This window comes from Amphibalanus amphitrite, unplaced genomic scaffold (genome assembly GCF_019059575.1).
Source record: "Amphibalanus amphitrite isolate SeventyFive unplaced genomic scaffold, NRLGWU_Aamphi_draft 000102F_arrow, whole genome shotgun sequence".
In the NCBI taxonomy this organism is placed as follows: Eukaryota; Metazoa; Arthropoda; class Thecostraca; order Balanomorpha; family Balanidae; genus Amphibalanus; species Amphibalanus amphitrite.
The window spans coordinates 493685-507713 of record NW_024881597.1 but is presented as its reverse complement, the minus strand read 5'-3'; the positions used below and the strand labels follow the sequence as shown (position 1 = coordinate 507713).

General features: G+C 46.9%; 1 protein-coding gene across 1 annotated transcript in view; it reads right to left on the bottom strand.

Moving 5' to 3' along the window:
- Positions 1-3580: 3580 nt before the first annotated feature.
- Positions 3581-14029, bottom strand: part of LOC122380642 — a 50189-nt gene continuing 39740 nt past the window's right edge. Inside the window, exons 3-5 of the mRNA XM_043363989.1 lie at positions 13174-13379; positions 10157-10267; positions 3581-3591 (exon numbers count right to left, since the gene is read on the bottom strand). Of these exons, the coding sequence (XP_043219924.1) occupies positions 3581-3591; positions 10157-10267; positions 13174-13379 (328 nt within the window). The remainder of the gene's footprint in view (positions 3592-10156; positions 10268-13173; positions 13380-14029) is intronic.

Sequence of the window (14029 nt, the reverse complement as noted above, 5' to 3'; positions counted from 1 at the left end):
CGGGCTGGGCTGGGGATTTTGGGGCCCGTGGCGAACACTGTTACAAAGTGTCAATTGGTCACAAGATCAGGTGTGATCAAGATGGCAGATTAACATTTAATTACTTATGAAAACCTGACAATGCTGCCTCAATAGCTCGGTCGTAAGCAGATCCAAAAGGGTAAAATGCTTCTGAATATTTTGCCTAAGCTAGACCTATTGATGCAGATTTTTACATCCACTCCGCCGAGGGGACGTTGCTTTCTCCTTGCCATTTCGCTTCTCATTTAGCTTGAGTTTTGCCCAAACGCGTAGACCGTTTAAAACGCAACTAAGGATAGCAAATTTAGTATTTACAGGTCTCAGGTACCCGTTGACCTCTGAGGTCAGCCTATCGACGGAAAGTTCGGGTCTGGTTTTATCGGGTCGGCGAATGCTTGCACGTCTAGCTGTAAACTGCCAGTGACCTGGAACGCCCTGGACATCAGCTGGCTGCAGTTTCACGTCTCATTGGCCCTGGGTTTCGATCTAATCAAACATCTGCTTTCAGATGAAAATGGGACGGTTTGTGCACCGCACCCGTCTGGCAGCTGTGGCAGGGTCCGAGTCGACACGGACGAAATTCGGAAATGGACGCCGCTGGAGTCACGCGTCATTTGAACCAAAACGACAGCGACGACGACAGGCCCGGCGGCATTATCGATGCAGATGGGCGGGTCGGCGCCGGCCGGCCGCGGGGACTGAGTCGGCCGCCGCGGCGCTGCGGAGACAGCCACCGTGTTTAGTGTCAGCTCAGGGCACTGAGCGGCACTAAGACACCCGGCAAACACTGGGTGGTGGCCAGCGCGGCCAGAAATGGCCAGTGCGGATCAGCGAGAACCGGCGCGGATCCGCAGCGCGGCCGCCAACGAGCCCGGCCCGCCGGACCGCCGGCCGCTTCGGCAGTTCGGTGAGCGCCTGCGGTGGCTCAAAGGTATCAGGGCGCGCTTCGAGCGGCTATCAGAGGTCAGGCGCCACAGCTATAATGGTAGGGTCGCCATCACTGTCCATTAGGAGACTCACGCTACTGTCATCACTGCATGGGCAACCTTGCTCGGGCAATGTCGAGAAACGATTGAAAAGTCTCTTGCAGTAACCACCGAGTATGTTTTATCGCAATATCACTTATGCGTTAACCCTATTCCTGGCGGGGGGGGGGGGGGTCACAGGAGCCCCCCCCCCTGAGGTTTTTTGGTTATTTCTCCCAAACGCGTTGAGCTAGGAAGCTCAAATTTTGTGACTTTTCTCAAAAGGCTTCTACGCAACAGGTCTGAAAATTTTTAGTTGATCTGACCTCAGGTCAGGTCACCAGAGGCGGTTTGGTGACCCTACCTCAGAAAAGTTTGCAATCACGCCAGAGCTAGAGTTTTTGACCGATCGATTTCTTCTCTTCAGGCTTTAGTTAGGGTACCAGTATGTGCAATTTGTATATCTCGGAATTTTGATATCGGTGACCTAAGGTCAGGTCAGTTTCGCGACCTCCCCATTATAAGTCAATGGGGGAAAAATCAACTCCCTGTTTTTACCACTAAAACGGGTCGGAATGGCCCCATATACCATACATGACTTCATATACGATCAACCTTCACTACCTTGAGGTCTGTTTTGCTGTTGGGCAGCTGTGAGGTCATGTGACGTCATCAAAGGTCACCAAAGGTTTTTGGCCAATAACTCCGTACAGGAACAAGATACAGACGCGTGGATGGTCTCATTGTGTTCAGCTCGTCAAGACGCATCGAATGATATACATGATGACCTCGAGGTCACGTGACCTGAGGTCAACCTTTGACCTTGACCTTTCGAGGTCAACATATATATCATTCGATGCGGATTGACGAGAGGATCACGATGATGCCCTTAGTTTGTTCCTATCTTGACTAATTCGAAAGTTATTCGAGAAAAACTCTCCATATCTAGCGCCGCCATTTTGACTTTTTCGACCCCTGTGACGTCATCTTTGACCTGACCTGAAAATGACCTTAGTAAAAATTGTAGATCTTGGCCGTGCGTATCCGATGCCGTTTACCGCTTGTCGCTATCTTGCTTCGTTCTCGAGATCTCAGGGGGGGGGGGGGCCGAATCGGCCCCCCCCCCCCGCCAGTTTCTTGTCCCGGCGGAGCCCGCCAGGAATAGGGTTAAGAGGTCTCTGAATAAGCATGCTAACCTGATAGGAGCAAGGACCCTGTGCAAAAGATTATTGTGTTTCGGATTATTTTTTGTGATTACAACAAAAATGGATCTCATAAACCACTGCACTGTTGACCTCTATTGCCTTGACCTTGCCTTGAACTTGAACTTTGACCTTAGGTTCCCCCGTTCTGGTAACTCTAAATCTAAAATATAGTTATTAGGTAACCAAATTACTTTTGGCTTGACCTCTGCGGCTACCAACTAGCCTCTGACACCCTACCCGAGTACTAACTAATCCTCCATGACAAGCAATACGCTCGGCTTGGCCGCGAGACCTAAACTCAATTAGCTGAGCACCAGCAGTGGTTCGTAGTAATTTCCCGCACGACATTCCTCTTTATGAAATACGCCCTGAACGGGTGAGGGTTAATGTCCTAATTACGTGTTTAATCTAGAACTGCTCTACTGACTTCACTGGTGTAACAGAAAAGCGGACCAAAAGTCGCGGTGGAATTTAGACTCGCATTACGTTTTCAGTCCGCGTAGTTTCATCTGACGCGACTTTAGTATTTCGAGACAAAAACAGTAACGCTCTGGCCAAAAGTCGTTTCGCCGCTCCGAGAACTGGGCTGCCCGGCACCATCTATCTTTAATTGTTTACAACGGGTAGGCTGCCGCCGTGACCGAAGCGTCAGCTTTCCAATCTTGTCACGCGCCCGGCTTGACGAACCCGAAAAAGCTCTTTGTTGGTACGCTTATGATAGCGTGTAGCTGCGCGCTTCCTACGCAAATTCATCCCCCAGTTGAGACAGGACGCACTTTCTGAAATTACTTCGAATGAGTTTGAAGATACAGCTAAGCGGGTTACCTTGATAGCCTGTTGTCACTTTAAAGTTTAAGTCTTCTTTGTCAATTGACTTGAAAAAAATCGCTGACAGTTTTCCAGAAACTAACGAAGAAATGCGTCTTATCTTGCCATATGTGTAAATGGCTGACAGTTATTTTGCTATATAGCAATGTTACATACGGGGATTATATTATTAACTTGATGATAGTAATATATCACTATACAACGCACTGTCGTCGACATTGTGCACTCACAGTGCTCAAAGTTTATATATGTCTTCTGCTAACAGTTCAGACATATGTCTACTCACAGCTGTTTTCTACTTACAGTTCATGTCGATCATGACGGAGCTGGTGGCCGGCGCCGTCAGGTTGGTGTTGGACGCCAGACAGGTGACCATCCGATGGAGGTCCGACCTGTCCAGCGCCTCCACGCTGTACTGGCTGACCGTGTACTCGCCCTGGGGCTGGTACGGTACCGGTAGCACCTCGCCACCTGACCTCCAGGTCACAGCCGGACGCGGAGAGCCTGCGGGAGGAACAGGAGCGGTCACTTTCAAGGGCCAAGATCTGAACCTATGGGTTATTATTGCGAACCTGTGGACGGGAACAATAGCGGTCACTTTCAGGGGATATGAGTCGTCATTGAACCTCCAAGTTCCTACGGGACGCAGCAGGCCTGGGGAAAGGGAGAAGAGCAGTCAGTTTCTGGGGATGTGAGCCGTCGCTGAGCATCTATGTCATCGCTGTGAGCGTGGAGAGAAGAGTATGCAGTCGGGTACAGCGAAACGGACTCCTTATCATTAGGCGCGGGAGCCAGGGTCCTCGCAGGGGCCGAGACCCTCCAATTTCTCAGCCGGGGGGACTCGCCATGCATTAGAGCCCCCGTTATCCCCAACCATCCATTATACCAACCTTTCAAATTTACCGACTCTTCTCAGAATAAAAATGAGATCATGAAACTGGGGTGAAACTCATCCAGCGATCCGGGCCGCTGTTATGCGGCGTGGATGGGCTGTACCGCTTAACCCTATTAGTGGCAGGGGGGTTGTTTTCATCCACCCCTCAGGTTTTTCGGGAATATCTCCGAAACCGCTGAAGCTACGATGCTGAAATTTTCTGACTTTTCCTAAAACTAAATTGGGCACATTCCCTGAAAATTTCAAGTTCATAACTTTACCAGGGGCGGCTCCAGAGCACTGGGAATTGGGGGTCCTATTCGTGAAGCGAGTCATTTGGGCGAAGATCACGATGCTGCACCAGTTTTACGAACAGTGAATGAAAGGCATCATGTGATAACATATACAAAGTTATTGTGCATCCTCTTTTGACACGTTTTTGCTATAATAGGCGGATCCAGGCGACCAAAAAGGGAGTTATGTTTTCCCTCCCAACATAGGTGCCCTGACACCGCCTATGCATGACCAATACAATTGTAGTCGTTCTCTCATAAGAAAATTGTAACATAACAAGACCATTACCACCCTTTTTAGAAACAGTACCAACAAAAACCTTATTTACTATACTTTTTGTGTACCCCCAATCTCAATGATCTGTATCCGCCTATGATTTTTGAAAATGCATATTTTTAGGATCCATGTGAATTCCTGGTTCATTCTCTATCGATCGGCAAAAGTTGCGTTAAGATTGGTTCAGAAACCTGGCCGTGATAAACAGTCTAAAATGTATCTGCAATACGCCCGTTTTTACCCCCCTCTACCCCCTATTGACATGTTTTAATTTTTATTTTTTAGAAATGTAGATCACGTTCAGCGAAATCGAATGCCGTTTGAATTTTGAAAATTGGCCCGTTAGATCTCGAGATATCAAGGGGGGGTCGTAAACAGCCCCCCCCCTGCCACTAATAGGGGTAGACAGGAGCCTGCCACTAATAGGGTTAACACTCGTGTGATGCGGCACAGTCTACCGGCACCAGGCGGCTGCCGTTAGCCCCGAGGAATGCGTAAGCGGTGGATAGAGTCCCTATCGATTAACCTGTAACCGATCGTCGATGGATTTTCCCGGGACAAGATCCGGCACAGTATCAACAGGTCTCTGCGGAAGAAAGTAGTTGTCACTGGACCTCCAGGTCACTAAGGATATGGTATACCATTGTCATATTTTGAAAGGTATTCCTAGGGACCGAATGGACGAAAACTAGCCTAGATGCCCGCTAAGGCACGGCCAACCATATTGCGCAATGACTTGGAACCAGTAAAAAAACTACCAAGCCACTGCGGACCTAAGTCTTAAATTTAGGTCATGGACGTGACAAGAGCCAATAATCGTTTTTCCTTGTTGTGCAACGCGTAAAACACCACCGATGATGTCGCTTCACCTTTCGCTCAGCGAATAATTCGGTCCATCATTGCTGTATCTCGTTTGGCACTGTGGAAATTAAAGATAAGTGAATAGCTCACCTGAAAACTTTCTCGGTTCTACCACCTCTTAGTATACCAGTGAAAAGTGCAGGTAAGTACGAGAAACAAGCGTAAAGTGAGCATCGTAAAATGATTACCATATGTCTTAAGTCTAGTAATTCCAGGACATTATCGGACAAGAGGAAGCATCCCACCAGAAAGAAGAGCAATTCTATGAATCGATTCGCATCAGTTCATTGCACGCAGAGGTTGAAAACCGGTCTTAGTAATATTGTCTGATCAAAAGGCACTTCCACTGAATTGCAATCCAAATGAAAGTGACCGAAATGTTTGTGAAAGACCAGCGACCAATTATCGCGAAGTACCATGATAGCATGCCACACGGTAAGGAGGTTCCAGCAATTTAAAAGTGAAACCATTTTCACGAACACGTTAATTGAAAAGGCGAAATTTCCGAACGCACGGAGGTAAAACTTAAAATATCCAATTACTTCCACATGGCAGTCGTAGACCGGACACTTTGCCGATTTTATTGCCGAGCGCACGCCGGCGCGGCGCGGCGATGGGCCGATGCCTTGGACCCGCAGTGGGTGGCCCTATCTGTGCTGAGCGCAGGCCGATTCGGTCGGCGTCTGTCGGTCATCGCACCAATCTACCCCGCGCCAGCTGGATCTGATAGCCCGCCTGCGGTCACCGCCATAGAGACACCAATGGTCCCTCTGCGGGTCATCACTGGCGGCACTGCGACCGGACCGGACATCGGACCGGACACCGGGCCGAAATGCCGATTAGATATGGATGCAAGCCTTTTTGTTATCAATACTAAAGCAGTACGAATACCGCTTTGGTGTTTGGTATTTAGTATTTGGGCAGAAAGTGTAGCTTCAATATTGAATAATCCGGTGAAATTATCTGAAAAAACGCCACCAGCATCGGCGCTGACGGCGGCAGCAGCAAGAACTCGGGGTAGTGGTGACAAAGATGGTGGCGGGGCCAATTCAGAAATTTTGAAGTGTGTTTGGAGTCTTACAACCTATAAAGTGACAGTATGTATAAAGTCGTGAAGCTATACCAACTGGGACAATTTATTGCATGTGAAAAGCATCACACGGTAATTGATGCGATCTCTAATTTCCTCCATGAGTTATTAGCCGTTTTCACGACGGCCATCTGGTACACATTTGGTGCAAATTTGGTGCAGATTAGGTGCAGATTTGGTCATATTAGGTTCGGTGTATCTCTTAGTACCTATTAGCTAGGGTTGTATTAATTGCTTATATGCCTGCTTTGTCATATTATCAGAGAGTATCATCGATTAAAACACTGAAATAAATTCATAAAATAAAGATATTTGCTGCAGAAGAGATTAGGTGTAGATTTGGTCGAATAAGGTGCACTCACCGGATAGCCCGTCGTGAAAACGGCTACTACGAGTATGTATGTAGTAAGTAGGGACATCACACGGTAATTGATGCGATCTCTAATTTCCTCCGTGCGTTACTATGTAGTTAAGATACACCAATGAGTTATTGTTAGCTATGCGGTATGGAACGAACCCCAACGTCCTTAGCTTTCATCAATCATGTCAAGTGAACTTCATTAGGCCACAGTTCTGGGAAACCTTTGCCATATTGCCAGAAGTTAGAGCAGGCGGCAAGTGTGGATCTAACGAATAGCAGCACAAGGTCATTCAGCTCAGACACTTAAAGTGAGTTACATAAATATTTTGAGCCCTGTGTGTCGGTAATTACCCCCGAAAGGTAATTCGGCTGGCTATTATCATCTAATTTTGATAGAACAAAGTCACGTTTTATTTACATAGGACAAACAGCATGTAGCCATATGCTGTGGATGGCTGTGGCTGAGACTTTCCCAATTACAGCTGCATGATATGTGTTCCTGAAATGAATAAGCTCAACTAGCTGCTGAACAACCAGTCGATCGTGGATAATCCCTAATAATCGATAAGATACGATTCGATATGATTAGCAACAACAAGAAAACAATAGCAAAAATGATTCTAACCAAAGAACCTTTCGTCCACAATGCACTCCTTGCAAATTGAATGCAAATATAGTAGCATTATCTATGTTTAAATTTCGTTATAAATTAAAAGAAAAAGATCACCATCTCATTTTTTGCAGAACGATCAAAAGATATTTGCATATATTACTGTCTTTTGCGCGCAATTCACTGTATTTTCATCGTCATTTGCATTTGCCGTCCCTTTGAGGTCGTAACACAGAGATCAATTAAGTGTAAGTACCAGGCCAGGCTCGGCGCACACTGCCGGGAGTCAGGGGAGACTCCAGCGACCCGCGCTCGACAGGCAGACACCCCGACGTGGCGCAAACAAGACGTCCCGTGCGTGCTGCGTAGCGCGCGAACAAGAGCCGTCCGACTGGGTAAACAAGTCGGGCAGGCAGTCAGACGCCTGGAGAGGGTGATATGACGAAGGCGCTCTGTGAGCCGCCGTGTGCTGACTGGGTCTGTAGGTATGTGTGTGTGTGTGTGTGTGTGTGCGGGAGGTGGGGGGGTTGTGATGTCGGTGGGTGTTCTATATGCTCGCTCTAGCAATGCTTCAAAGGTTACCAGAGAGCGGTCTTCTTGCCCTGAATGCTCGACCGCTCCAGACAGTCTGGTCGGCTCGACCGTCGACCGTCGGCGCCTCCTTACCCCTGATATTTATAAAAATGCTATCCGAAACAGCATAAAATGTTAACATACCTTGAATAATATTGTAAATAAGCAGAAATTCGTACGATTTAACCCTCGCCCGCACATGCCATTTTTCCATCCTAGAACGCACATGGGGGGGGGGTGGTTGCCACCCCCCCCCGCGCCATTTCGTTCCTGTTGGAGATAGAGCTTAGCGGTAAAGACCAAAAAGATTCTTTGGGAAGAGACGAATCCAATGATACCCAGTTTTACCTTCTCAGGTCAGTCATTGACCTTCCAGGTCAGGTCAAACTAAAAAATGTTGCTGTTTTGGGTCACCGTTGGATATCAAGTGCGCTGCTTATCAAATACCGATGACGATGCTGTTTTCTGGTGCCAAGCCAACTAGAACCTCGTTGTCACACTACCCGACCAGAATTTTGCTGCTGAGGTCATTTCAGGTCAAGTTAGGTCAAGGTCAATTATATGTGTTTGTATGTCTGTGTGTGTCTGTGTGTATACTGATGTGTGCACCGATTGTTTTTGGGTCCATGTTACATGAAATCATGATCTGAGAAGCTTTTACCAAAAATACAGTCAAAAAAATCCACAAAAAGCAAATTCATCTTGCCTAAAACGCAATTATCTTAGATGACCTAGGTTGACCTTGACCCTGACCTTGACCCCTGTACATCGTCGAACAACATGTTCTATGATAGGTGGGAGGTAAGACTGGCAAAAAAGGCCGAAATCAGGGTGTCAAAAGCTCACAAGGCCCATGGCAAACTCAAGATGTTGAGAATTGGCCATTTGGGTCATGACATGACCTGAAAAACAAGGTCATATCTCCGAAACCAAAAATCACAGAAACTTGAAATTTTCAGTGGACATCAAGAAAAGATAGAGAAGCAGTTATACCAAAAATCAGCCTTCTAGCTTTAAAAATGTTGAGTGCAGAGCAGAAAGACTACCTGGGGGGGGGTGTGGCAACCACCCCCCCCCCCCCCATGTGCGGGCGAGGGTTAATACGGGTATATCATCAAATAGAAATAAGTAAACAGTTACCTGTTATCATATGACGTCACATCTGAGCACTGATATTGTTAGTGATAAAAAACGAACTATAACTGCACGTACTTCTGCAAATTTCTGTATAGTTTTGAATACACTATACAGAGGCTAATGTACCTGATATTCAGCTTTCGTGACGTCGGGGGTTGTTGACGGCATTAGTTTTCGTGCTGCTTCATCAATATCTCATTATTCAATTATGTCAAATTATCACCAATAATAAATGACCACCAACAAGTTGCGGAATGACATGAGTCACGGCACCTTTTCTGGCCAAAATGAATAGTTTTCTGACGAGGAGTTTCGTTTTTGGGAGTCGTTCGTGGGCCTCCACACGCGCCGCAAATCAACAGGTAGCTAGTCACGCGTGGCAGGCAGGCAGACGCTGCTTCATCGGACCAAAATATATCCACCCGCTCCAGCAGACAGGCCCGCAATGTTTGCAGAGACATTGTTTTGATGTGAAAGTGGTGAACCATGTGTCACGCCACCGGTCTGTGGCCTCCAAGTTCAAATAAGCCCGTGTTTACCTTTAAAAGCTGGATACCTTCATTTGGATACCTTCAGCATTGGATACCTTCAGCCTATTTCAGCATCGATTCTTTTGATCTGGGCCTCTTGCACCAAACTATCTAGCTAGGTAAAATCGAAAAACCGGTTTCAGAATAAGCTAATCTAACGGTGGTAAATTTATTTGCAATAGCCCAATACATAATCCTACATGTTCTTGCTAAATTTTGCACGCAAATTGTTACATTTGAGACTTGGACTGGGTATACGATGCAAAATAATCCAAGCATTGGTGCAAGAGGATTTTGGTGCAAGAGGCCTCTGCTGGTATTTTCCGTAGCATCAATACATCGCAGAGTAATGAGACTACAGTTTATAACCCACATCCGTAGGAGGGCGCTCTAGTCAACAGAGGAAGAGGCTCATCTAAATCTTGAGAATATGGAGAGGTGAATGGTGATGTCCGCTTTGATTCTGAACTCACCTCCCGTCGCGAATTTTCACTCCCCTCACCTCACTCAGTTGTGAGAGTTTTCACTTACCTCCCTTCACTCGGCAGGTGAGTTTCAGCCGCTCCCCCGTCAGGAAGGCGCCCACCACCGTGTTGAGCACCGCTCCTCCGGCGTCCAGGATCTCCACGCTCTCCGGAGGAACTGAAAATTGATTGGGGAGGTTAGAGGCAAGACAGGGGTCAGTCAGTCGGTAGAGGTCAGAGGTCAGTGAGGGGGCAGATCATCGTTATATGGGAGACTGTAACATAGATAGGTCAACAGGAGAAACTGTAACATAAGTGGCAGATCAACAGAAAAAACTGCGACATAGGTTGCAACAGGGAAACTGTGAAGAAAGGCCAACATGGTAACTGCAATTCATAGATGGGAAGTCATCAAGGGGGACTGTGTGAGATGAGCACTGGGCAGGCCAGCAGGGGAGCCGTAACAATAACTTCATATGTAGATGGGCAGGTCAGACCGCCGAAGGTATGTACATATATGGGGAAATGAAACGTTGATGTGTAGTTCATAACACTACATAGTATAGGGGCATTTAATTTTTTAACAACACAAATGTGTGGTAGTTTATAACTTATCAATCACCGCAAAGCCGTTCAACATTGTTGCAATATGTCCAATCACATAAAGGGTCAGCGCGAAATCGGATCTACCATCCCTGAGCTATATAAATGAGCTCTGCACTCGCGCAAAGGGAGAAACCTCCCGTTGCATGGCATATGAGGAACATAAAATCGCAATATACGCCCGCCGGCATATTGAAGCAGCGACAAGCTATGCTTATGACTGCTGGAGTTTCACGCAAGTGGAATACCTGTATTTCACATTCCTCGTCTGAGCTAGTACACGAGTAATGGTATAGGCTTTATGCGCTCGAGAGAACGGGCCTTGCAATGGAAAGGTGAAAACCGGTTGACAATTGGAAAAACGAGTTAGATTGGATACGCCACAAAAATTATCTATAGAAAACCAACTGCCGAGTCGATGCCGCGCGAACTTTCGAAGCGGGCGTTTCATAGGCAGTGCCATCTCTCCCCGCAAAGAAAAGGCATAGGAAACACATTCGTTTCCAAAGCGCCATTGACAACTACCGGAGAACACTATTGTTCACATTCAGCATTGGAGTGTTAATCGTTAAACACAGACATCACAGATGCGTTATCTAGTCGTCAGGCAAAGTCTATACGTGAATGCCCTCATCCGAAGCCGTCGAAACTTTATCTCAACTTGGCCCTATGTTATTCTTTTCGCCTAGTGTTCCCATCTGCCAAGTTGTTGACTCACGAAAACAGATCAAAGGTTTTAAACTTACTTCACACTCAATGCTCGGAAGTTGGATTCCGCTTCTTGGGGGGCTATCGAAGCATGAAGCTCGCGCACCTACGTGATGTGGTCGCCGAGAGTAAGGTCGAAGGTCCTATAAACATTGTCATCGACCGAGCCACTGACGCCAGGTCGGTGGGCGCAATAACCGTTCAGGGAGCACTGGCAGCCCAGTTTCACTCCAACTTGGTCGAACGGAGCCAACAAAGGTCATCGGATGTCCTTTGCCCTCGCTTTATATGCGGCCAGCCAGCGCTCTGTTGGGCTCATCTACCTCGCTGCTCTGCCGCTCGCGCCGTTTGCAATGGGTCGGTGACGGCGGCGACGGCTGCGTTTTCGGGACACACGGCTGTCGCCGGCGGTGTCCGGCCAACTGGCAACATCGGGTAATGGAGCGCAGTGAAATTTCACCGGCCCACCGGAATAGGAGAAGCCTGATGTTGTGTCCTGATGACGACAACTGCCGCCCGTGTGTGTGTGCGTGGGTGTTTTAGTGAATTCTCTGGTGGCTGAACTAGCGAAAGGACGATGATCTGTTTGGCTGTTTTCCTTAACAACAGCCATAGAACAAAGAAATGAAAAAGGGTTTGTTGAAAATGAAAATCCAAGCAGAATTTCATCGTTATTGTCAACTATGAACACGTTATATGTGAAGCTGCAATGTTAACTTTTAATTGCATTGTTTGTCGTTCGATAAAACATAAATGATTGGTAATCAATTTCTAGGTGCATACATTAGGTATTTATCTTATGCACTGCAATATTTGCTTATTACCTCGCAAAGATAATAACACTGGAACTCCAGTCAATTTCAGTTGATAAGGGCTCGATTGTCACAAAAAAGCATTTCTTCCCTCATCAGGTCAGGCGAACAATACGCTGTGAAAACAAGGGCAATAAGCCAGTGATGCAGCTTCACGGCCTAGCGCTGCGGAGCCGAATGCGGCAAGCGTCACGGATAGGTAGACTGCGCCGCCTGACGTTAGGGTGCGGCGGGACAGTCTACCACTTCAGGCTCTCTCTGCTCGCCAGCGCGGCTGGAACGACTGAGAGGAGGGCTGTGGTCTCGAGCTGTGCTGAATCTCGACAGCAAAGCGCAGCTTAGCTAAGCAGTAAGAGTTTATACCAGAACTGGATCATAAAAGCTGTCACAGAATGGCTGTTTCTGTCATAAACGTGAATCAAATTGCTGTAGGTAGATGATAGGTGCACAAAAAATAACTGCTTGTGTTGATAGGCATTGAGAGTTTGACCAGCTGAGTCTATAGAAACATACGGATTACGCCTGTATATATAATGTTTTTGTTTTTTGCAATTTGCTTTTGAAGGGCGATTTCCAAATAAACACATCCATTATTGTAATCCTTATTTACTGACACATTGATCAAACATTCAATGTCATAACGAAATTTATCAAAGACAACCTCTTACATAATTCACCAAGTTTAAACCTCTCTGAAGTCTGAACTCTAGATCTGTTGCAGTCTTTATTCATAATAATTTATATAACCCAGAAATGAAAATTTGACATTTGTCGCATGACATTTGACCTGAATAGCTAACCGCCTTTCTGGAAGTGAGAGCTCAGAATGAGAAACGGCGACTCAGCCCTCATATTGCCGGATTCTCCATCAGATCCCACCGCCAGCCTGACTAAATGTCTCCATTCCAAAGAACGACGCTGACAAAATGTGTCGTCGACCACCACGACCCCAGCGGCTTACCTATGACGGTCAGGTTGACCAGGGCATTCCGAGTGCGCGAGTGCTGGAAGTCGACCCTGCACTTGTAGATGGCCTGGTCGGCGGGACCGAGGTCCCTCAGGGTGAGCACGGCCGGCCGCCGGCCGGGGATAAAGTCCACCCGCGAGCCGAACACAGACGTGTTGTGCCACCGTCGATCCGTTTCCATAGCGTTGCGCAGGTCATAGCTGCAACAAACAGACAGAAACACGTGTTACGGATATCACAGATACTAGCAAATGTGCCTACTGTGGAGCCATTGTGAAGCGATCGCAAATGTTCCGACTATTTAGGAAGTGGTCGGGTAAGTGCTAAAAAAGGCACAGATAATACAGGTGGCGCATATCCCTATTGACTGAAATCATATGAGTGTTTTTCATGTCACATGCTTGGCTACACCTTTCTTTTGCAGGAAATGAACATTTTACTTTTGTTTTCTTGCTGTAATGGAGGTGAGTTGAGGTTCTAGATATTTTAAGTTAAACTTCCGAAATTATAACTATTCAACGTCCCATAACATAGTTGCCCTTTGGTGTTTTATTTGATCTCTCTCCCTCTCCCTCTCTCTCTCTCTCTCTCTCTCTCTCTCTCTCTCTCTCTCTCTCTCTCTCTCTCTCTCTCTGTCTCTCTCTCTCTTTCTCTTTCTCTTTCTCTTTCTCTTTCTCTTTCTCTTTCTCTTTCTCTCTCTCTCTCTCTCTCTCTCACTCCCTCTCTCTCTCTCTTACCCCATTTCATAAGATTTCATAACAAAAAAGGAACGAATATAGGATTTTCATGCTTCGAGTACTAACTATTGAGGATAAGAAGCTTGACTGATAACAATAAATAACCGTTAGAA